Source organism: Protopterus annectens, chromosome 6.part0 (genome assembly GCF_019279795.1).
Source record: "Protopterus annectens isolate FY-2018-M chromosome 6.part0, PAN1.0, whole genome shotgun sequence".
NCBI classification, from domain to species: Eukaryota; Metazoa; Chordata; order Ceratodontiformes; family Protopteridae; genus Protopterus; species Protopterus annectens.
In genome coordinates this window covers 30,429,827-30,454,779 of record NC_056737.1, presented here as the reverse complement: position 1 = coordinate 30,454,779, position 24,953 = coordinate 30,429,827, and the positions used below count along the sequence as shown (strand labels likewise).

The 24,953-nt window shown below is 36.5% G+C and overlaps 1 protein-coding gene across 2 annotated transcripts in view; it reads left to right on the top strand.

Moving 5' to 3' along the window:
• HEATR5A (HEAT repeat containing 5A) overlaps positions 1-24,953 on the top strand; it is a 2,570,019-nt gene that overhangs the window by 549,048 nt on the left and 1,996,018 nt on the right. For both annotated transcript variants that reach the window (XM_044073826.1, XM_044073825.1), the window contains exon 8: positions 23,513-23,668. In XM_044073826.1, the coding sequence (XP_043929761.1) occupies positions 23,513-23,668 (156 nt within the window). The remainder of the gene's footprint in view (positions 1-23,512; positions 23,669-24,953) is intronic.

The following is a 24,953-nucleotide window of genomic DNA, read 5'->3' as shown; positions in this document are numbered from 1 at the left end:
GACCATTGTTTCTGTGTTGGTTTATTGTATTGGAAAAGTGTAGTAATGCAGTAGTGCAATTTTACAGAATTATCTAGGTGGGTATAGAAATCTTTTGTGGACCTTTCTCATGGGGCCATGTCTGGAGTTGTACTGGAATAAGTGAATCTTGAAACTTGTCATAGAGTTTAGTGAGACATGTATGCTTGGAATCCTTGAATTTTGAGACATTGGTACTTCAGTTTTAGAGGTTGTAATAATGGATGTCAGTAGCTCATGATCTGACTTAACCTGTGGAAATTTAGGTCATCTAACCATCTCTCAAGGCAGATAAGTCACCATTGGAGAAAAATCTTCCACCAAAATGTATTTTTGCTGAAGAAACCTTATTTTACTAAAATGTTATGTTTGCATTGAAGCTGAATGTTTTTATGGACTGTCGTATTTGTTAGGAAGTTTGTGTGTGAATTCTTTTGTGAACTTTTTGTGTAAAAAAAATATATTTTTGGCAGATTTTTTTCTATAGGCAGGTATGTTTGTGTATTTGAGGCAGGATATTGTGCTTGTAGGGACTTTCAATGGTTTACTTATCTCAGTACCTCTTATTCTCTACTTTTACCGATGCTGTCCATGCTGTTCTTCCCTCCTTAGAGGTTTCTTTCTCAGCTTACCTATGAAGTGGCTACCAATTTCAGCTCTTTTACCTTCCCCTATCTGCAAGAAGAATGATGTTGTTAGGGCGTTTCTAAGTGCCAGGCAATCTCTTGTTAAGCCTCAGTTGCTGGTGTGTGACTGTGCTGTGGCCACTCTTGGTTCCTCATACTGCTCTTCTTTTTTCCTACTGAACTCTGTTATGTTGCACCTAAAGCCATCAAGGACCAGGGATAGCCATGTCCTCTGTGGCTCTGGATGTTCTTGGCAGGCAAGGGATAGACAACCACTTTAATCTGTTATTGGGAAGGGAGCAAGGAAGGCCCTTCACTCAGATGAGATGGGAATCCTGTGTCTTGGATGAGTTTGCATATCATGGGTTGGTTATTTTCCAGGAGAGGTGAAAACTGAGAAAATCTTGCCATTCTCCATGTGTATTCTGTGGACAGAGAAGATTTGCTGGGATTTCCTAAGAATCTCACTTCTTCCTTTTCCTTGCCCATTACTGCTTCAAGAAAGAAAAGAAAGAGTTTCCCACTATTTCTGACTTCGATTGTCAGTCAGAAGAGCGTTGCAGGAGGATGGTGTACTTCGCAAATTTGTTCTCGATCTGAACAGTCAAATTCTGAGGGAAGTGTAGTTTCAGATTTTCTTTAATTTTCTTTTTCCTGAGACGTTGTCTAAAATGAGAAGTTTTTTTTCTGTGGGAGCTGAATGAAATTCCTGTTGCACATAAGATGAGTTGTAATTTGTTACAATTGGATATGTCTAAATCTGCAGTTGTTACTCCTGTTTTACCTCCTTTAAAGAATGTTTTCACATTGCTGCTAGTTTGTACAACAGTCAGCAATTTGCTTCCAGGAAGTCTGACACGTTTATTTTTCTGAGGAAAATGTGTGCTTTTTCTTTGCTAGGATCTCTTGCCATCCAGATCTCCCATTGTCCCTTCTGACCCTTCTAGTCTGTCACTACAGATGCATCAAACCTAGCGTGGACAGCAGTTTCAAAGGGGCAAAATTGCAAGCTTTGTGGAACCTTCACAATAGCCAGAAGCAGACAATGTCCGAGAGAGATTGGCATTGTTCAACATTTTGAAAGCCTTAAATCATATGTGGTCTTCTAGACTTCTGCAAGTTTACACAGACGATACCACAGTGATGTTGTAGATAAACAAGGGGGTAACAGATCTTACCCGTGTAACTTGGGAGAGGGCATCTCAGTTTATTTTGACTCTGTGGGCTTCATACAGTCCATCAGAGTAGAGACTGTTGGAGATAAGCTAAACAAGAGCAGGACAGACCCTCATGACTGGAAACTTCAGCATGCAGTCTTCCAGTAATTGATCCACCTCTTGGGAACACCTCAAGTAGATCAGTCCACTTCCTCTCAGAAAAGACAAAGAAATCCTGCTATTGGATGCCTTGCAAACAGGTCTTGGACGATACATGCTTTTTTATTCCCATGGATAGAAATGTTCCTGTATGCTTTTTTTTGCTTTTTACCCTTTCCACTAATATACAGAGTTCTTCTGAAAATCCAGTTGGATGCCCCAAGGTAGTGGTAGCGACTCCGTTTTAGTCCAGGCTACAGTGATTCTCACTTCTTTCATTTTTGTCAAGAGCAAATACCACAAGCTTCCCTCAGACTGGATTTGCTCACACAAGACATGGCTTGTTTGATACACCCCCAACCTGAAACTCTTAGGTTAACTACCTGGATGATAAAATCTTGATACCTTTTAGGCACCTTTTTCTGAAGACATGCATTAGGTACCAAAGGGGGGGGGGACACTACTACTAGAAAGTTATAAATGTGCAATTGGAAAATATTTTCTGGCTGGTGCCAGTCTCATAGACCTTACATTTTATGCATAATTTTCATTTAAAGCCTACTGGCAGTTTCTTTAGCATTACTCACCATATGAAATCCTGCTCTTCCTACCAGTTTTGAAATCTTTTTGCTCCTTTTGTAATCTCTTTCTTAGCTCTTGTTTTTAATCTTCCCATGGATTAGTGTAATAATAATCTCTCGTGATTCTTTTATACCAAAATCTTTCCCCCCTGAATTTCCTATATTTTTGTTTTTCATATCCATAACTTTTTTCCATGTTTAACATTCTCCCAAAATTCTTTATACTATGTTCATCTTTAAGAATGTTACAGTGATCTTCTCTTCATTAAATTTCTTAACATTTAACATCCCATAAATATATAAGAAAAACTAATGGGTTTGTTAAGTTCTAATGTATTATAAATCACTCCCCTCTTTATTGGACTCAGTTTTTATCCCCAAATAATATTAAACACCACCTGCAATCGCTTGCTTCCCAATTCAATAGAAAACAGTGAAACAAAACACAGGTAACTTAGTGTACTTGAGGAGTACAATACTATTAGGATTTTTCCCTAAAAGTCAGTGTAAATACACTTCATAACTTATTTTTTCCAGTATTTCTTCTAATAAATTTTGCCGCAGCTTATTTATCCTTTTGTAATTACCAAAAAAAAAAACTACACCTAACATCTCAAATGCTCTTCTGTTAATGTATACCTTTCTTTCTTTGTAACCTCCACCAAACCTTTACTCTTTTGCCAGATCCTTAACCCACATTACTTAGCCAGTTTTCTGATATTTTCATCACTTCTACTAACCATCTTATATCTGTGGTGATTATGACTATATCATCTGCATATGATACAGATTCATAGATCAATACTAAGCTAGATGCCCTTATGGACCTTTTTAAATCTAGCCAGTTTCCCTTTCAAAGGTAAAAATGATATTCTGTGCCTTGTGTTAGTGAGGTAAACACTTCAATTATTACTCAACTCCCCAGCATAAGTAATGGCAAGCTTACTCCCCTTTCATATACATATTTTCCTTCAAGTCATCAAACCCATTACTTAACATTTTGAGAATTTTCATTCACTACTAAAGAAAATAAAGTACTACTGAGTGGGCACCCCCTTTATATTCTTGACTATCCCAGTTGCTTTCAAGATTTCACATAATTATTATTATGTCCAGTATTATCAAATACATTCTCAACATCACACTCAACAATTTTACTCCATCTAATTCTACAATATTATCCATTACTTCCTTAATAATTAATAGTAGTTTTTAAATCTGTCTTCCTTTTTTATGAAAATCCCTTCAATCCAAAGCTACTCAAAAGCTTTTCCACAATTCTCATAAAGATTTTTATAATCAGAATTTGTTAATGTAAGAGGTCTCCACTGTTTTTAAAATCCTGCATTTCTCCCTTTTCCATATTAATTTTTCCACCTCTTTACACATTTTTTTCATTTACAAATCCATTTTATTCACTAGGTATATAAGTACTTTTCTTTTTTTTTCCACACTCCTATCTTTATAAAATTTGTAATATAAGCCATCAGGTCCTGGTGCTGTTTTATCTGTCCTCTTTAATTGTACAACTTCTTCCAACAAATTTTTCTTAATATTTAATTTTCATTCTTATTTATTGGATTCGCCTTCCATCCAGTAGTTTTCTTAATGCTGTTATCTTCATATTTCCTCTCTTCATAAATTCTGCACTTGAAAAACTGTTCTACTCTTTGCTGTCACTTCTGCTAGGAGAGTTTCTGAGTTACAAGCTGTCATGGCCATTCCACCTTTTCTTATTTTCCACAAGGACAGGGTTATTCTAGGTGCTGATCCATCCATCATGGCTAAGGTAGTGAATTTGTCGTCCCACAGTCAAGCTATTCACAGGCTTTGTGCCCACAGAATTACGCACAGTGGTGGTTATTCCACTCCAGAAAGGGGGATCCACCATGGACCCCGGGAACTACCGCCCCATTAGCCTGACAAGCCTGGTCGGCAAGGCCATGGAATGTATCATCATGGAACTTATAAACAAAGACATTGGTAATCTCCAGACTATGGACCCCACCCAGTTCAGGTTTGTAAAAGGCAGATCATGTCTCCTAAACCTGATAGACTTATTTGAAGCAGTCACCAAAGCCGTAGATGAGGGTAAGGTGGTTCACACAGCCTATCTAGATCTCGCCAAGGCTTTCAATATCATCCCCAACTCTGGAATTATAGATAAACTCACTAAACTAGGTATAAATCCCTATGTCCCAAATGGGATGCTAACTGGCTCACTGACAGAACCCACACTGTGAAAGTAGCAGACTCCAAATCCAACTTCAGACCAGTGACAAGTGGAGTACCACAGGGTTCAGTCCTGGGTCCTCTCCTGTTTGGTATCTACTTCTCTGAAGTACAGGCTAACACAGAAAGTCTTTGGCTAACTAAGTTCGCAGATGACTGCAAACTAGGAGCCATAATCGATGCTTATAATAATGTGGACATCCTACAAAAGGGCTTCACTGAGACAGATGCCTGGTGTCAAAGCCATGGCCTCAAGCTCAATGCCAAAAAGTGCATTGTCATCCATTTTGGTAAAAATTCTGTACCCATGAACTACCACATAGGCAGTAGTCTACTTAACACCGAAAGTGTGATAAGGGACCTTAGGACACAGGTGGACAGTAGTCTCTCCTTTGATAATCACATCACCACACTAGTCAGGAAATCCTTCTATGTGGCAGACCTCATCACAAAAGGTTTCTCATCCAGGAAAAAAGAGGTCATTGTTCCCTTCTACTCATCACTCATTAGACCCATTATAGAGTACAGTTCCCCTTTTGGTATGTACCTCACAAGACATCTACAACAACTGGAAAGGCCACAGAAATACCTCACAAAGAGGATTACCGACTTCAAACAGATGTCCTACGCAGACCATCTCAAAAAACTCCAGCTTTACTTTGTCGCATATCGCTTAATCAGAGGCGATCTCTGCCTAACATACAAAGCTATGTCAAACCCACAGCTGTTGGACATGCTCCACATAAAGAAATCCCAATCCCTCTGAGCTACACGCTTTAGGGACCTAAACCTTGTCACCACAATAAACAGAACATGCTGGAGGGATCGCTTCCTGTCCCAGAGACTTCCCATACTGTGGAACAAACTACCTATCTATATCAAACAAAGCTCTTCATTAGCACTCTTCAAGAAAAATGTTGATGATTGGATGGGAAATAGGAAATTTACCCCGGGGATCACTTCTTTGGCTGTGCTCGACAGGGGCACAGGTAAATAATTTTCTTGGGTGGCGAAAGCCAGGGTACCTTTTTGGCTAGGTTTATATAGGCCCTATGGCCAATAGCCTAGTACCTACCTATGAACCTATGAAATGACTTATAATATCTTATTAGTGTTCTTTGTTATTTAATTTTCCATCCACTGTCATGTAACATCTTAAACAATATTTTGTTTTTTATTATTTGTCCCTAAAAAGGGAGATGATTTAGATTTAATTTATTGTACTAAGTACTGCTGTCTTTTTAATAAACATTTAATTTTGTCCTAATTTTCATCATATATCACTCTTTCTTTCCTCAAGTAACATTCTTTATTTTGCATCATCTGTTTTAGTATTCTGCCATCTCTTTTTTTCTCTTTTCTTTCATTAATTTGTACTTTCTTTCTCCAGTTCTATATACAACTCTTTATATTTTTTTTGTAAACATCCCACCATTCTAACCAGTTGTCCTACAAGATCTTTATGATCTTTCCATAACGGGCTGGTTTCAGTTTCCAAAGTTTTAAAATCTACATTAAGCCATTCAATTTTTTTTATACCTTATCCCTGTCTAATGACATTTTCCTCACTTCCAATTTCACCCAAATCCCATAATGATCTGAAAATTCTGCGTTTAAATTTCCTCCCAGTATCTCTTTTTGCTTTCCGGGTTTAACACATAATCTGTTTCTGTATTCAGTTTTGTTCTCACACATGTAAAATCTTTCTCCTTTTCCTCGGCAAATTGTCCTACTTTCATCACCTCCTTTAACCTTTTTTTTTTTTTTTTTTTTTTTTTTTTTAATATCTTTCATCGGTTTATTTTCCTAAAGCTGCAATTCATATTGCCTGTAATGGGTGTATCCAAATTACCACTACATACAGCATTAATAGTTCATACAGTTCTTACCTTTTTTCATTTTCAATATACTCGTACCCTGTTACAGTCCTGATAGGAACATCACTATACTTCATATCTGTTACTGATGTTCACCATGCTCTAAAAACTATGTGATCTAAAATTTCTACTTGAATTCCTTTAAGAGAACCACAACTCTTGAACATTGTCCTTTTTCAAAATTCCAGGGAGTTAGGTTTCCCAATAATGCTTCCAGTTGTCTTTTTTGTAATAATTTTAACATCATTTCTATTAAGTAAATATCAGTGTTAAACTTTTTGTACGACTGATGTACCATTAAACATCTCAAATCAACTGTGTGCTTTAAAAGAAACTTGACACATGCTATCCATTCCCTTTAGTTTTTTTTTTTCCGTTTTCTTTTGGATTCCTTACGTCAGTTTTCATTTCCCTCTCTGACTCTTTTTCCAAATGAATTTCTACCTTTAACTTGCTGCCATCTAAAACCATCCCCTTCATCACTGTCCTTTGTATGTGATGCTTTGTATTTATTTAGTAGGAAAGTAGTAATTGCAGTTTGCCCTTCTTTCTGACTACTTTTTTCTCCCTTTTCTGTCTTACCTTCAGAAACCTCCCCTCAGATATACAAGTTGTTTCTGTTTCCATCATTAATATATTGTACAATCCCAGTTTCATCAAGTGCATTATTAATGACATTTTCATTCATTTTATCACAGTGAAGATTTTAGTTTGATCTTTTCTGTTACACCCCTCATTTTCTCCTTAGTCCAACCAAAATTGTTCTTTTGACATTTGCAACACTGCTACAGTTTTTAATTGCATGTTCTTCTCCATGTTGTGCATGTTTTAGTTTGTCATACTGTCCAATTAACTGTTCTTCCTCCCCACAAAAAACAAGTCTTTGGTTATTACAATTTGTCAGGATACCCCTTGCTCCCTCAATATTAATGTCTCTTGGGGTATGCAGTACTTTTACATCATTCATCGTCTCTGCCACAGTACATTCCCACCTTCCAGCCCATACTTATCAGCTATCTTTAACTTTCACCAAATTAAATGCATTTCACATTATTTTTCAAATACTGCTCCAAATCATGTTTCCCACTTCAGTTCTATACTGAATGTTTGCTTTTACTTAGTTTGAGCAGTAAAATATAATTATTCCAAATGAAAACATATTTACTTTTTTATCCCCCCTCACTTCTGACACTTTCATCCCTAATAACATTGTCCTAAACATCGTATCCATCCAGAGCTTTGTTTTTATTTAATTCCTACCAACAGAGTCTTCCTCCATTTTTGCCATATTTCCATCACCACTCTGATTGTTATCTACTCCAACAGTCCTTTTTTCTGCTGTTGTGGCTGTATGCGTCTTCTTCTGCACTCGTTTTTTTCCCTCTCTAACTTCCTACTTATTCTCAACGTTATTCTTTCTCCTTGCACACAATCCATCATATTGCACCATGAAACTGCCTCCACTCTTTCCAGGTCTTCTTTTTGTAACGTATTATATAGTACCTGTTCTGGCAACCATTCAGACTTAAGAATTGTAATTTCAACTGTTTCACTTTGATGAGCTCTTTTGTACTATTGCTGTCATCATTATTAAATCATTTTTGTGGAAAAAATAACTTCTGATTCTACCATATCTCCAGCACACTTAGCTCCTCAGAGCCACCTATGTGCTAGGAAATGGGAGACATGACCACTGTAGTGAGTAGGGCAAGTTCTGGGGGACCACATTTCCACTAGGCAGTATGACTATGACCTCAGATCTCCTCTGAAAAGAGGCCATTTGGCCTAGTGGGCCTAACTCTGTTAAAAAAAGTATAAAGTAATAACTATAAAAATCATCCCTCTCTTTCTACTCAGGAAGCAGATTAGTCAAGTACGTAGCTCACTCATAAGGAAGTTGCTCCTTAAACTAAAAACTGCTTCCATAGCTGTAGACCAACTACCATCAGACTACCTATAAATGGCCACAGAAGACATAGCCTTCCCTGTGTCCATACTAATTAATAGGTCCATAGCAGAAAGATAAGTCCTGTCACTGTGGAAAAAATCCTACATCATACCACTGCTCAAAGGTGGCATGCCTACAGAATTTAACAACTATAAACCAGTAGTGATTCTCTCCCCCCTCTCCAAAATATTAGAGAAATGCATCCATGTGCAGCTGATGCATTATCTAATCCCGAATAACCTACTGTCAGAAATGCAACATGGCTTTAGGTCTCAGCACTACTGCAGTACTACATTTTTCCAGTAGAATAAACCAGTGTAGAAAGAACGGTCTGCTTGTGTCCACCATGCTCTTAGACGTGTCAAAGACATTTGATACGATCTTGCACTAGTAAATGTCTCAGAATTCAAGTATTCCAAGCATACAAGTCTATTAAATTCTATGACGTTTCATGATTCACTTATTCCGGTATAACTCCAGATGTGAAACCAAACAAACACTTGGAGGAAATAAGGCTGCAGCTTCAAGTTCGAAGAAATTTATTGAGGAACACAGAAAAGGCTAACGCATTAACACTCCTCACTGCGTTTTCGATTCACGTTGACTTCATCAGACAATAATAAGTCATCTGTGCTAGTCATATAAATACTAAAAAATCTTGACAATCAAGCAATAAATTAATCAATTAATCAATTACCACTATTTGCAAGGAGCCAGCATGAGAGACTGAAATTCATAAAAACAACTTTTTGCGAACCTTAACTTTCTTAAAAGAATTCTTTCATACTAACCAAATCAATTTATTGATAATAAAAATATAAATATATCAATTAATGCCATAAGATAATACAAACTAATAACCTAAAATAAAATAAAAATATATATGTGTTAAAAAATCATATCAATTGTACCTTGGCACCATCTAGTGGAAAAAACTTAATAAAAATGTATAGTACAAGTTTAGTAACATGAGCATTAATATCTACAGAGAATTAATATCTACAAAGAATGCAGTGTTGAATATTTATAAAATACAAAAAAACTTTAAAAATATACAAAATACTTAATTTAAAACTTTTTATATAAAAATAACATTTAAAAACTCTATACAATTATGCATAAAGTAACTCTAAAGTTTGGCAGCCCTTAGTTTGAGCACTGGGGCAATAGAAATAACTTCATTCAGGCCTGGGTATTTGTTTGCCTCTAGGCTCAATAGCCATAATAACTCCTTATACTCTATAGAGGTCTCCCAGGGTCCTCCCCTTATATTTTTTTCTACTACTTCCAATACAAAAAATTCATAAATTGCTGACTGACATTCCTTATTATGTCTGTACAATGCATTTTTAGAGTTGTTATTTCTAATTTCATAGTAGTGCTCATATATCCTATTCTTTAGCTTCCTTTCGGACTTTCCAACATAAAATGCCTCACATACTTTGCACAAAGCTATATATATAATTCCATTTGTATCACAGTCAGAGAAACTCATACTCTGGATTAAAATATCCCTACTATTAATGTAAATTGCATTTTTCGTGCAAATATAGTTACATTATTTCCTCCAAGTGTTTTTTTTTTTTCGTTTTTGGATTTTTACACTTGGGTTCCATATTACTTGGATTGATAACTCCAGATATGGCCTCAAGAGGAAGCTCCACAAAAGATTTCTATACCTACCTTGATAAATGTGTAGAATTGCACTACTACATTTTTCCAGTATAATAAACCAGCATAGAAACCATGGTCTGCTTGTGTCCACCATGTTCTTAGATTTGTCAAAGGCAGTTGATACTGCCTTGCAGCAGCAACTGCTTGTTCGACTCTCCTAAATAGAACTTTCACAATACTCCTTGTTGTCTTTTCTTAGTTACCTGTGTGGAAGGCAACAAGCTGTTAAATGGCAACAAACCTACTCATCTTTTCAACCAATTACTACAGGTGTCTGTCAGGGCTCTGTCCTTGGTCCTCTTCTATTTAATGTATTTATGAATGACCTCCACACTTCCACTCATCATGCTTAGTTTAGTACAGTGTGCAGACGACTTAACATTAATATGTGCGGCCTCAACAATAAATGAGTTCCAAGACATTACCCACAAATCTTTCTCCTATGTAGAACCCTAGCTTAAAGAATTGCACCTCCTACTCAACCCCAAGAAAACTAAGTTAATGCTTTTTACCTCAAAAAATTGGCAAAATCAAAAGCAATCTTGTACCATAAAGTCAGAAAATAATACTGTCATTCGAACTGTACCTCACAGTAAACTTCTAGTCATTAAAATAGATGACAGTCTCAAATATGACCAGCATATATTGAACACCATTAAATCTGCACACCAGAAACTAGTCTCCTTTTATGGGATCAATGGATTACTTACAGATACTGCAAGAAAAACTCTAGCCACCACCTTCTTATTGCCAACTCTCTTATACTCATCTTCTAGCCTAACGAACTTAAACAATACTCAAAAAGAAGCTTGCCTCCTGCTACAATAAAATAGCTAAATTTGCCACTAATCTTCCTAATAGGGACACACCATTGTCATAGCTTAAAGCAATTAAACTGGTTGAATTACACAACCGCCTAACATATTCACAACTAACTACAGCACACAAACTCCTTCATCATCCAGAAAAATACCTGCAGCACAAAACTTGTTACTGCTCTGCTGTCCAGCAGGGGACTTCCATTCTATTAAATTCTTATTACTTGCAAATAAGTCAAATAATGTTGCAGGAGACTCACTCTGCTCCCAATAAATTGCTTAACCCTGGAATAGTATCCGCACACAAATAAAACTCTCTGATAAACTCAATAGTTTTAAACCACTGCTTAAAAAAAATCTTAACCAATCGTGGTCCTGCACCTGCTCATATGCTCATCCTGGTCCTGCACCTGCTGTTGCTCATCACATGGTTAAAACTTTGTGTTCACTGTACGATATTCTCAAAATACTCTCCTTAAACAAAATACTCACAACCTCTCACTTAAAGACAAAACATTTTTATACATAACTATGACTACTGCCTGTACAATCCACTAAGTTGCATGTGGGCTTTCTCTTTAGTAACTTTCAACTCTGTAAAATCATAGAATGCGTAACTTTAACTACTGTTTGTGTATAAATGTAAATAGAAATGTTAACTCCTTTGTGTTTAACTGGACCTTATTATAATGCAATGTAAGCAAATGGAGCTTTTCTCCTCAGGCCTCCACTGAAAGTGGGTATTACCCCTTTGGATTTTCCTGGTAAACAAAGTCAAATAAATGAATAATAAATAAATTAGAACTTCCCTGGCTCCATTTTCACCCGTGTTACTCATGTACATTGGATTATGATGGAACATCTCCTCCTTAGAGGAACACTACATCTCTCTGGAATTTCAGCCTGTCTCTCTTATTTGACTCCTTTTGCATCTCACATTGTTTCATTCTCCTGGGTACTTCCAGGTCTTTGACCTCCAGATGCAATTGTGCAGATCAAGCTGCATTATGAGATCATCTGGAGGCATACTAAGTTGTCCTTTTCTGTTTTAATGTGCATGCAAGTGTTTAATGGACTGAACTTTGAGTTTATATAGGGTGACTTTAACTCTTCCTTGGTCAGACCAGCTTGTAGGAACAACTTTGGTTTGCACTTTTTGACTAGCTGTGGCAGTAGCATTATGGCATACTTTACAGAGCTCATGTCTATTTGGTACTAAAAGAAAAAAAAATGCTGCTATTCATTTATGCTGTAGTATTTAGCTTGTGGCTGCATGGGTATATAAACCTATTGGTAACAAAACTGTTTTGTAAGCAATGTAAGTTAATATCTAGATCATAGGCCAGCAGTTTATAATGTCAATGTATGAATTTTAAATCCATATCTGTACTATCAAGTAATTTTGCAGGGGTAGGAATTGGTCTTTAATTTTGTGTCTCGGTCTCAAATAAAAATGTTATGGTTGGCCTTAAGAATATGTAATAAATTATCACTGTTACCTTGGTTATTGAGCTTCATCAGCCAACACCCCAAAAATTTAGCACTGAACAGCTGCTGGACAGAACCCTAGGAACACTGGCTTCCCAGGAGCTCTCTCACCTCACTGTTGAGACCATTGCCTTACAGTGCTAGCTTATCTACAGTAACTGTAAATTTGATTAAATTACAGACATATATACACACTCATTTCTAGGAGAGGCAATAATTCCTTTTGATGACTTAATCCCTTTCTGCTTTCATTGTAACTCTTCCAAACCAGTCCAGCACACCAGTGTTGGAAAATACTGTCCACCCTTAAAAAAATTAACCAACTGTAATATTAACTTAAGACAGTCAGTAGAGCAAAGCAATCTTTCTCTTTGAAAGGTGAAAGTCAGCAATTACAAATTCAGTATGTCAGTGCACTGCATATCTCTTCTATACTTTATTAAACAGCTACCATGAATTATAAATTGGTTTACTTAAAGAAATGAGTAAGTACAATTTGAAAATTAATGGTAGAGAGAGATATAATGTTTCTTCTAGGCCCTCTGCAATGCCAACTATTGAGACCATTCCCTAGAGGTGGGGATCTTCCCTCCGATTCCTTGAGGGCTAGAGCCATCTAGAGGGACTGCCATCCAGGCAGACATTGGGTGTTTGCTTTTGCCAGTGGCATTCCAACATCAAAAGCATTATTTTCTATGAATGGCTCTAACCCCTCTCTTGGGTGGTGAAGTGTGCACCTGTGTCACTGTGTGGACTGCCTGTGCTCTTCTTACAGTGCATGTCTTACTCCCTACATGTAGCTTTCAATGGCTACCATCACTGTCTTGGGTAGTCATGCCCATGTTGTCACTGTACCATCCCTACCTTCCACCAAGCATTATATTGGGGAGTGTTGGCAAAGACTGGCCATGACCTGCAACTCCCAGAATGAGCATGCCCATCCACACCATCTTGTGCCATCAAATATTTGAACTGCTAAAGAAATATGGGTTGTCTGGAGTGTAGTCATGTCTTTATCCTTCTATACCACTATCAGAGTTAACAGACAGATCATATTATACAAGAATATGTAATAGAAAATATTTTAAGCAGACAGATGGCATTTAGAAAGTCACTAATCATGTAGCTCTCAACTGTATAGCTGTCAACTGTACTGCATCTCTGCAATTCTAAGACCATTTACCGATTGCAAAAGCTTTACAAGTAATATCCATAAACATGAGTTCACTCACTCTGGAAGCAGATTGTTAATTTTGTCATTTGTAGTCAAAGTAATAAGTCCATGTTTCATGTAGCACTTCGGAGGCAAACTTGAGCTGGCTTGCTGACTTGACTGCTGCTGAATTTAGAAAATCTCAAGGGAGAGATTCATTTCATGTGAAGGACTCCAGAGAGGTGTGTTGTAATGAATTAACAGTTTGTTTTCTCAAAATAGCTTCTCTTCTTGCATTAGATCAGAGATCTTGCCCCTTCACATGGGATCAAATTTAATTGTATTTAGCCCTTCACCTAGCAGAGTTGCCCGGATTACTAGGAAAGTTCAGGCAACAAGAGGTACTAAATACATTGGTACATTGGCAGGAAGTATCTGACTAGGCTGTGATTGTGTTTGTGTTGGCAAACGGTTTCTGTTTTGCCCTGTTGCTGTTGCTACAGGGAAAAACACTGTTACAGTTTCCATGCAAACTCTTTACATTTTACATCTGCCTGCATATTAACAGTAAAACTGTTGCATGTTTTGTACATTTTTCACACTTCAGAGCTTTGCTGCACCCTCACTGCTAAACAGTTGCATGATTTCTAGATCTTCTTCACATATTTTTACACCCCCAGTCTGGTAACTTTAGGTATAGCTGATTAGGTGAATAAAGAATGTTTAAAAATAGTGTGGTTAATAGCTTTGTGCATATAATAATGCTGAGTCCAACAGTGAAACAATACATTTTATCAATTTATAAATAAATGGATCTAGTCATACACGTAGTTGTGAATTTTAATCAAGGTATGGAATCTAAACCATTGTTCTACAGCCTAATACTGGGCTTCTTGTTAATATGTGTAGTCAGGTATTCAGGCACATTGTTGCTAAAGAAATCTGTATCACATCTACATCACTCTAGAATACTTTCAGTACTTAGGTTTTGAGCAAATTACAATATGAAAAATTAAACAGTCTTTAAAAATAACTCTTGGAGATGTCATAGTTTCTGTTATTAATGTTTATACGGGTTCAGATTTTGGCTTCCTTTTAAAAAAAAAAAAACACCTTTGTTGAATTCTCTCTTGTGACATAGGCAAACTTAAATTTATATAAAAGTAATCAAACAATTATTTATTTTACATTTGTTTACTGGAGAGTCCGACTGGGCATAAAACCCTTTTTCAGCGGAGGCCTGGAGAGAAAAGCTCCATTGTTAGTAAACTGTTTTGTTAGTAGAAAGAAAATTGTATAATACAATAAAGAAAAAAAATAGTAACAGACATTCATAACAGTAAATTGTTCAAGTGGTAGATGACCAATAGTCTTGTATAACAATGCTTCTAGAAGACAGTTCTTACAGTAGTAGCAGGTAGTGACAATGTATGCAATAAGAGTGCAATTACAATACTTAGTCTTATATACAGGTAGCATAGCAAACTGAAGACTTAAAATCTGTCAGATGTTAGCAGTGCGAAAGAAAAAAAACAACATAAGGTAGTCGTATGGCTTAAATTCAATGCTCATTACATATGCAATTAAAATTTTAAAATCAGCTAGTTCCATGGTTTGGGCTACCCATGCCCAGTACATGTACACGTCTAGGAATTGGTGAGGTGGGCTTTAATGTGATGCTTGAAGTTTTTTAAGCTAGTTGTAGTTCTAATTTCAAGTGGTAAGACATTCCATACTTTAGCAGTTTTGTTTTGATGAGTTTTGTTTTATTTGAGTTCAAGATTAATTCGGCATCTGCCAACCATGATTCAGTAGCATTGAAGGATGTTTGGCTTAAGTTCTGTAGTTCAGGTCGAGTTGGGGCAGAACATATGACAGTGGAGTCATCTGCATAGTGTATAAGGGTGGCTAGAGTTGTAGCATTATGGAGATTATTTGTAAACAGGTTAAAAAGGAGGGGGCCGAGAATAGACCCTTGAGGCACACCCATAGTCACTGGTAGTAAGGGAGAAAGAGCTTTGTTACACCGTACCACTTGTTGACGATCTATGAGGTAGTTCTGAAACCAGGCTAGAGTGGAGTAGCTTAGGTTCAGTTTGGACAAGGCAGTCAGCAGTTTATGACACACTGTATCTAAGGCTTTTGATAAGTCTAAAAAGATTGCTGATACTAGGTCACCTTTATTTCTAAGTTGACTGATTGTGTTAGTGATGCTAATAAGGGCTGTGGTAGTACTATGGTAGGGGCGAAAGCTGTGCTGAGTATTTGTAAGTAATTTATTGTCTTTTGATGGTTAAGTATTTGGGTATAAACACATCTTTCAAGGATTTTTGATAGAGGGAATAGTTAGAGAATTCAGTGGAGGGACCTCCTTTGTGTAGGGGTATGATGTGACAATTTTCCAGAGAGTGGAGATGCATTGCTCGAATATGGAACTGTTAATTAATAGGGAAACTGGATAGGAGATGGCTTCAGCTGCTATTTTTAAGTATGTTAAAGGTAGATTGTCAGCTGCTAGGGTTATGGGTTTTAGCCTGAGCCAGTATTTGTGTATGTTGTGTGTTGGGACTGGTTTTAAGGAGAATGTGTTGTTTTTGTCTAGTAGAGAGGTTAGGTTGATGGGCAGTGATGGCAAGTTTTGGTTAGTAAGGATTTTGATGGAGTCAATGAAGTATTTATTAAACTGGGTAGCAATACATTCTAGGAGATTACTTGCTGTTGGTTGAGGGGGTCTTAGTTTGACCTGGTTGTAGTATTTTATTTAAAGTGGTCCAGAATTTTTGAGGATTATTTTGGTATTTAGCTTGTCAGCTAGCATAGTAATTCTTCTTATCAAGTCTTAGTTGGGTTTTGGCTTTGTTTCTTAGCCGTAGATACTTCTGGTGAGTAACTATTGATTTTTTGTGGGTCCGTTCATGTCATGCTTTATCCCTTTCTTTTAGGAGTGATTTTGTCTGTTTAGTGAGCCAAGGAGAGTAATTAGATTTTGCTCGTATTGTCCTGATAGGGACATTTTAAGATATTTAAAAATGTGATGTTAAAGTAGTCGACTGCACTGTCCAGGGATAAAGTTTTGAGGGGTTTCCAGTTGTAGAGCTTAAGGGATGTTATGAAATAATGAGGCTTGAAATTTTTGGTGTTGTGAATTTGGTAAGTAGATGGGTTTTTTTGTAGGATTTGCTTGATGACGTATAATGCATATTGGGAGGTGGTCACTGAGTAAATCGGGGAGGGTACCAGCACTATAGGAAAGTGTGGAGTAGTTGGTGAGAATCCAGTCAAGGATAGTTTCCTTTTTAGTAGTTTTATCAAACATTGTTGTTTGAATTGTGTAAGGCCGTAGAGGTTGATATGGGTGGTAGGGTGGTCAGACTTGTAGGAATATCAGTTAATATTAACGTCCCCTAGTATAATGGTCTCTTGTGGGAGGTTATTAGAGGACCATTGCAGGATGGTTTCAAGTTTGTCTATGTTGTTGCCAGGAGGAATATAGGTACCTCTGATGTTGATATTTTTATTTTGGTTGAGTTTTATTTTAGCCAAGAGTATTTCTAAGTTGGAGATATTAGGGGGTTTAAGATTAACCCTCTCTAATGTAAGATGGTTTTTGAAGAGCAGGGCTGTACCGCCACCCCTTTTTGTTTTCCTATTTTGTCTGCGAATGCTATAGCCAGTGGGAAGAATTTCATTATTAAGGATATCTGGTTTGAGGCATGTTTCTGTCAGAAGGACTATGTCAGGGGAATATAGAGATAGGCTTGCATGAAGTTCCTGTATTTTGTTTAAAATGCTTTTTATGTTTTAAGTTTATTATGAGTAGATCATTACTTTTTCTCGGGATAGTAAGAGAGTGGTTTTGAGCACTGATTGTGTTGTCCAGAAAAGGTGAGGGTCTGCGGTTGGGATGAATGTCTCCACTAAGACTGAGTAGGATCGCTGTTAAGTGGTTGTTCTTTAGGTATTTGAGTATTAGTTTATTGCATTGCATGGTTGCCTGTAGGGTAGTATATTGGGGGAACCATTTGAGGGGGCCAATATCTAAAGTTGTGTAGTTGCTGGATTAATGGCAAATGTGATTCAAAACAAAGGCGAACAAACAAACTATGTATCCACAAAAGCGGACTGAAGCAGGCGAAGCAGCACACACCAACAAGAATAAATAAATTCTTTAATAATGTTAAGCGCTTTTCGTTTGAGACTGTGCTCAAACTTCATCAGACAAAATGTATTCACAAACCACATGCATAAGTACTGAACAAATTAACAGCTCAAATGAGCAATAAAAGCAATTAAACAATTAAAAACAAAAAACATTTAGAGACATTGACGTCATTAAATCTAACTTGCCACAGAAGTTCTAATTCTTCCAACTTTATTGGAGTGGGGCCACCCCTAGAGTCTTCACTAATCTGGTCTATTATTATGAATTTAAATTTATGGTCTGGATTCAATTACGTACTGACAATAGTTGCAAGACTGGCACTTAAACATACCAGGTGTTTTTGGGTATGTACGTTGACATTGTTCCAATAAGGACTTTAGGTTTTTTGCCCTCCTATAAGTCACTACTGGTCTATCACCGACTTTATTAAAGATACTGGTGTCACTTTTGAAAATGGCCCAGTTTTTACATAGTATGTCATAACAAAACTTGCTGTTGATACTGTAAGTAGTGATAAAAGATGGCACTTGGAACATAAGTTCACAAGTTGTATTAATATCGTCAACCGTGACATTCATGGAACTATTCTCCTGTGCAACTTCCACATTATTAATATTTAATAATGGTTTAAACAACTGCCTAGTCCTTTTAGACACCACTTCTTCCATAAGTTCATCAATCATATTCTCAGGGTAGCCTCGATGGATGAACATGCTTTTTAACAAGCCGCATTCATCTTGAAAGTCACTGTCAAGAGTAGAAATACGGGCTGCCCTGACTAATTGACCCTTAACTACAGCTTGGTTTTGGTGCAGAGGATAACAGCTAGAATAATGCAAAAAAGCATTCGGATTTGAATTTTTTCTATAAATCTTAGCTGTATATCTCTGAAGTAGATGATTTTTAGATAGTAAAATGTCCAGATAAACTATAGACTCAGTACTAAAAGTAGATGTAAACTTAAGAAATTCTGTGGTACCATTAAGGTAATAAACTAACATATCACTAATGACTCTGTCACCATTGAGCAAGATAAAAATGTCATCAAGGTAACGTGTATAAAAAGTCAATCTATCCTTGTAGTCAGAATTGGATAAAACAAATGAATGTTCCCAATGAGCCATTACCAGATTAGCTATACTAGCACCACAAGGGGAGCCCATTGCTACCCCTACTTTTTGCAAATAAAATTCATCATTGAACATAAAAAAAATTATTGTTAAGAACAATATCTAGAAGTTCATCAACTAAGCTCACTCCTAGCGCAGCCACTTGCTCTTAAATCCTGCCTGATCTAATCACTAGCAATTTCGTGAGGGATACAGGTATACAAATCTTTAACATCTATAGTTAAAAAATTGTGTATAGTGTCAAAGAGCAACTCATTGATTTTCTCTAGAAAAGACCAGGAGTCTTTACAGATTTGCTTTTCTTTGACTAGAAATTTTTGCAAAATTGCATCTATGACCTTAGCACACGAATATGTAGGTGAGTCTCTGCTGTCAACCAGTCGGCGCAAAGGCGGATCTAGAACGTCCTTATGAATTTTGGGAATACTAAAAAGACTTGGAAGTCTGGGGTATGCAGTAAGCATGTAATTGAACATTTCTGATCAATCCTCCCTTCAATAAATATTTCTTCCAAGGTATTCTTTATATGCAAATACGCTGGATATTGTTCTTAACAATAATTTTTTTATGTTCAATAACAAATTTTATTTGCAAAAAGTAGGGGTAGCAATGGGCTACCCTTGTGGTGCTAGTATAGCTAATCTGGTAATGGCTCATTGGGAACATTCATTTGTTTTATCCAATTCTGACTACAAGGATAGATTGATTTTTTATACACGTTACCTTGATGATATTTTTATCTTGCTCAATGGTGACAGAGTCATTAGTGATAATGTTAGTTTATTACCTTAATGGTACCACAGAATTTCTTAAGTTTACATCTACTTTTAGTACTGAGTCTATAGCTTATTTGGACATTTTACTATCTAAAAATCATCTACTTCAGAGATATACAGCTAAGATTAATAGAAAAAGTTCATATTCTAATGCTTTTTTGCATTATTCTAGCTGTTATCCTCAGCACCAAAAGCGAGCTGCAGTTAAGGGTCAGTTAGTCAGGGCAGCCCGTATTTCTACTCTTGATAGTGACTTTCATGACAAATGTTGCTTGTTAAAAAGCATGTTCATCCATCGAGGCTCCCCTGAGAATATGATTGATGAACTTATGGAAGAAGTGGTGTCTAAAAGGACTAGGCAGTTGTTTAAACCATTATTAAATATTAATAATGTGGAAGCTGCACAGGAGAGTAGTTCCGTGAATGTCACGGTTGACGATATTAATACAACTTGTGAACTTATGTTCCAAGTCCCATCTTTTATCACTACTTATCAACAGCAAGTTTTGTTATGACATACTATGTAAAAACTGGGCCATTTTCAAAAGTGACACCAGTATCTTTAATAAAGTTGGTGATAGACCAGTAGTGACTTATAGGAGGGCAAAAAACCTAAAGTCCTTATTGGAACAACGTCAACATACATACCTAAAAACACCTGGTATGTTTAAGTGCCAGTCTTGCAACTATTGTTAGTACGTAATTGAATCTAATAGATTTAATATACATAATTATCAATATTTTTTGAAATGTCGTGTTAATTGTAATTCTAAAATGATAGTTTATTTAACATAATGTCAGAATTGTTCATCATTTTACATTGGGAAGATGGAGAGACGTCTTTGTGACCGTCTTTATGAACATATTTATGCAATTCGGAAGAATAAACTCGAGAATGCTTTAGCCAAGCATGTCAGTTTCAATCCGGACCATAAATTTTAATTCATAATAATAGACCAGATTAGTGAAGACTCTAGGGGTGGCCCCACTCCAATAAAGTTGGAAGAATTAGAACGTATGTGGCAAGTTAGATTAAATGCATATAATACCCATGGAAATAATGAATGCTGTTCTATTAGTAGTATTTTAAAACTCAAAAGTTTATTAAGGTAGTTCCATGTTGATTTTTAGTTATGATCATTAATTGCTTTTATTATATTTATGAGAATTGCTTGAACTGATACTTTGAATTGTTATATTTCAACTATTCAATTATTCAGCAGTTGAAGGTGGTGTGCAAGTTGGATATTGAATTGATCGTTTCTTTATGCTTTTAATGACATTAGTGTCTCTAAATGTTTTTTGTTTTTAATTGTTTAATTGCTTTTATTGCTCATTTGAGCTGTTAATTTGTTCAGTACCTATGCATGTGGTTTGTGAATACATTTTGTCTGATGAAGTTTGAGCACAGTCTCAAACGAAAAGCGCTTAACATTATTAAAGAATTTTATTTATTCTTGTTGGTGTGTGCTGCTTCGCCTACCTCAGTCCACTTTTGTGGATACATAGTTTAATGGCAAATGTAATTGGTTTTACTTTAAATGGATTATGTGGGTGATGGAAGTAAGTGTGCTGGGTGTAACTTAAGTTTGTGTGATAGGATGTAAGGTAGGACAAGGTGCTAAGAGTGAATAGTGCTACACAATGAAATATGAGCATGGTGTTATAGAAAGTCAGTGAGTATGGTAAGAATGAGGTGGGTGTGTATTGGTTGGTGAGTGTATTTTGTTTGAATAAAGTGTGATGGAGTAAGGAGAGGTGATCATGGAAGTGAAAGCGAGGTGGGATATGGTCTTAACTAGAGGAGGTGTCTAAGGTGTGTCCTATGAGTGGATAATTGTTGAGGAGTACTGAAGAATTTTAATTGGGTGAGAGAAGCAGTGGGTGTGGTTGGCTAGGAATAAATGTAATTGAATAGGAGGTGGGTGGGAATGGGGGTTGGGTAGGAGAGTGGAGCGGGTTGCACGCAGGAGAAATTGAGCAGCAAATGCTACTAAAAACAATAAAAACAATCTGTAGACCTGATTTCAGCTGTGTCCTTTCTGGGTAGATACCTAGGTTGAAGCAGACAAAAAGTGGCAGTTTTAAGTACCTTTTTACTTTTATTTTGCAAGTGGCCAATTCCAGTGTATCTACTGGATTACCTTTTTTCGCGTAAAGCTTTATCTTGGCTTACTGATAACTAAAAAGAAAAAGTTTGACTGGGGAATGTATTTAAAGTTGATGGGGTGGGGAGCAGCTGCTGCCCCTAGCCATGGGTAGAGCCAGTTATTTCTGCTTTAGACCAGGTACTTTCTACAGTAGCAGGCTAAGAGGGAAACATAGCTAGACACCCACAGTAACTTATTTTCTTTTTAAAGCCCTTGAGTCCTTGTGGCTGGTTTCTTCACCGCAGATGTGGTCAGTGGCTGAGGATTTAGCAAGTGGGGGGCTGAGAGAGAACCCGTTAGCAGGGACAGTGGTCAAGTTTATTTCTTCAATATTAACAAGTTCATATTTCCAAACATTATAAATCACATATAATGTACTATCAAAGATAAACAATCAAACATTACTTAAATGGTTCAATTCCTGCCTTCTCTTAAACCTCATTCCTCCTTCAAAACGTTTTTTACATGAATTGTTCTAACAATTTCCATTTTTTTCTATGTAAGTTACTCCTACCATTTTCTAAATATCCTACCTCCTGTTCTTTTATCTCTGTTAACATTTCCCCTACTTCAAGTATAGTTGGTTTAGACTTTGATTTCCATTTACTAGTAATTGATGTTTTGGCAGCCAGCAGAATTGAACTTAACAAGGCTTTACTATGTCAGTGCAATTCAGATCCTGTATCCAAACTAAAAAAAAAAATGATTTCCTTAGTTATACTGGTTTGCTTGTGTAGTACTCCTGACAGATTACTGTGCAAGGAATTTTTAAAATCTGTCAAGTGTTTGTACTCCAAAGACATGCTCCAAGGTACCTCTTTATTCCACATTACACCTCCAACATTTGCCATCTACCTGAAGAAAAAGTCTTTGGAGTGTGCCTGAGGTATAAAAGTGCCTATCGAAACACTTCCAAGCAAAAATCCTAAATCTTCTAGACTTCGTTGCATATTCTGGAGGCATACACAAATCATCCTATTGTGTTTTGGGAAGAAAATGTTTACCAGACTAACAGAAAACTAAGAAAAACAAATGTTTACCAGACTAACAGCTTGTATATTTAGATGTTGTTATTGTTTGATTTTATATTAATGTAATTTCTTGTATATAATTGTAAAGTTATACTTCTGTTAATTGTGGGAGCTTTTCTCCCCGGGCCTCTACTGAAAAAGGATATGTATCCAGCTAGACTAGCCCGGACAACAAATGTAAAATAAAATAAATAAATAAAATTAGATAAGCAATTCAGTTTTCTCTGACCTCCTCTGATTGATTCCTATAGTTATCATCCAATATTTTATGCACCTACTAATTATCCCTTTTTTAACAGCAGTATCTGTTCTAGATTCAACTAAAAACTCAACCAGTGCAGGTCTTTAACAGATTTTGGATTCCTTAAGAGGCATTTATCCTCATGGATTAAGTTAGTACCAGTTACAGTTTATGAGTATGTTACAAAGTCTTCAATTTTTTGAGATGTTGAGCATACATTTCTTGAAACTAAGGAAGATACCATTGAGGTCACTAAATAAAAGGTGACCTATCTTGTTTTTACTTTATCAGATGCTGAACTCAGTGAGAGTAATATAGAGAGTCGTGTTGGCACAACAGATGTAGCTGCAAGCCAGCATGTCCTTGTATGCACATTACAAGAGTTGGGCTGTCTTATACGGAGCCTTGGCACTACTGCTGCACCCCTGATTCAGGACTCCAGCACAGGTAAGGTTAATAATCTTTATTACCGTATTTCCTCAGCAAGTCTTTATTTATTGTTAAGTGTTAATACTTTGGGTTCATTCATTGTTGAACCTTGTATGAATAATGCACAAGAATGCCTCATTAAAACTGCTCAGTATTTTAATTTCACGTTTCAAAAAAGTGTTTACTTTTTTCTTTGCACAGTGACTGCTTTTGCCCGACGTCATTAGCTGTTTTGTTTATTTTTTCTGTACTTGCAAACATTTTTTGTGTCACTGTTGGTTCTCTCTATAGTCTGTGGAGTTTTCCTTGCTGTTCTCATTGCCAGCTGGAAATCAAAGTAGTAATTCTCAACTTCCAAGATTATCTACATACTAGTAACAGCTTAACTTCAGTCCAGTGTGAAAAAGAAACTCAGAAGTAGAAATACTGTTTAAACTGTTACGTGGGTCAAATTCGGTTAATGGCTAGCAAGAACACTGCCTGGAATGTCAGCAAAGAAGAAATTTGAAAAATCTGAACTGAAATCAACCAGAAAAGGTGAAGATAAAACACAGTTTGAGAAGAATTCTGCAGACGTTCAGGAAAAAAATGGTTCAAGCTTCAGCTTTGGTTCAAGAGTTAGCTTCTAGTCATTTACAAGAAAAAAAATCAAATGTACTCAGAGGTAATTAAAATAAATGAAATACTGAAGGAATTTATCAACTCAAATAAAATGCTGGAAAAATAGAAGAAGCTTTAACTAGCTGTTCAGATAAACTGATAAAACTGCAAAAATCAGCGGCTGAAGTGAAGAAAAAGCTGGCTGAGTATGAGACTTCTCAAGAAGAGCAGTTTCAGCAAATAGAGTTGGAAGACAGAGCGTACAGATAAAAAAATTAGATTTCTGCTGTACCAGAGAAATTGGATTGAATAGAACATATTAACTTTTTGAAAGCATAAATAAGCAACTGGAGTAGTATTCCACAGGAGGATTGTTTATTGAAAGGGCACATCGAGTGTATTCTCCAAACCTGGCCATGAGAAAGCAGCCAAGACCTGTATTAGTAAAGATGCAATCATAACAGCAGAAAGAGTTGATCCTTGCAAAAGTGTGGCTATAGGGCAAAGTATTACAAACTGGAGAAAGCAGAGTATTTGTAGAGAGTGATTATTTACTGTACATCAAGCAGAAGAGAAGCACATTTATCCCAGCAATTAGGGAATGTCGAGAGGCAGGTGTGAGATTCAAGCTGTTATAGTCTGCTATCTTCAGAGTATTTCTTTTTACTATGAGGATCAAAAACATTTTTGAAGCAGAACAGAC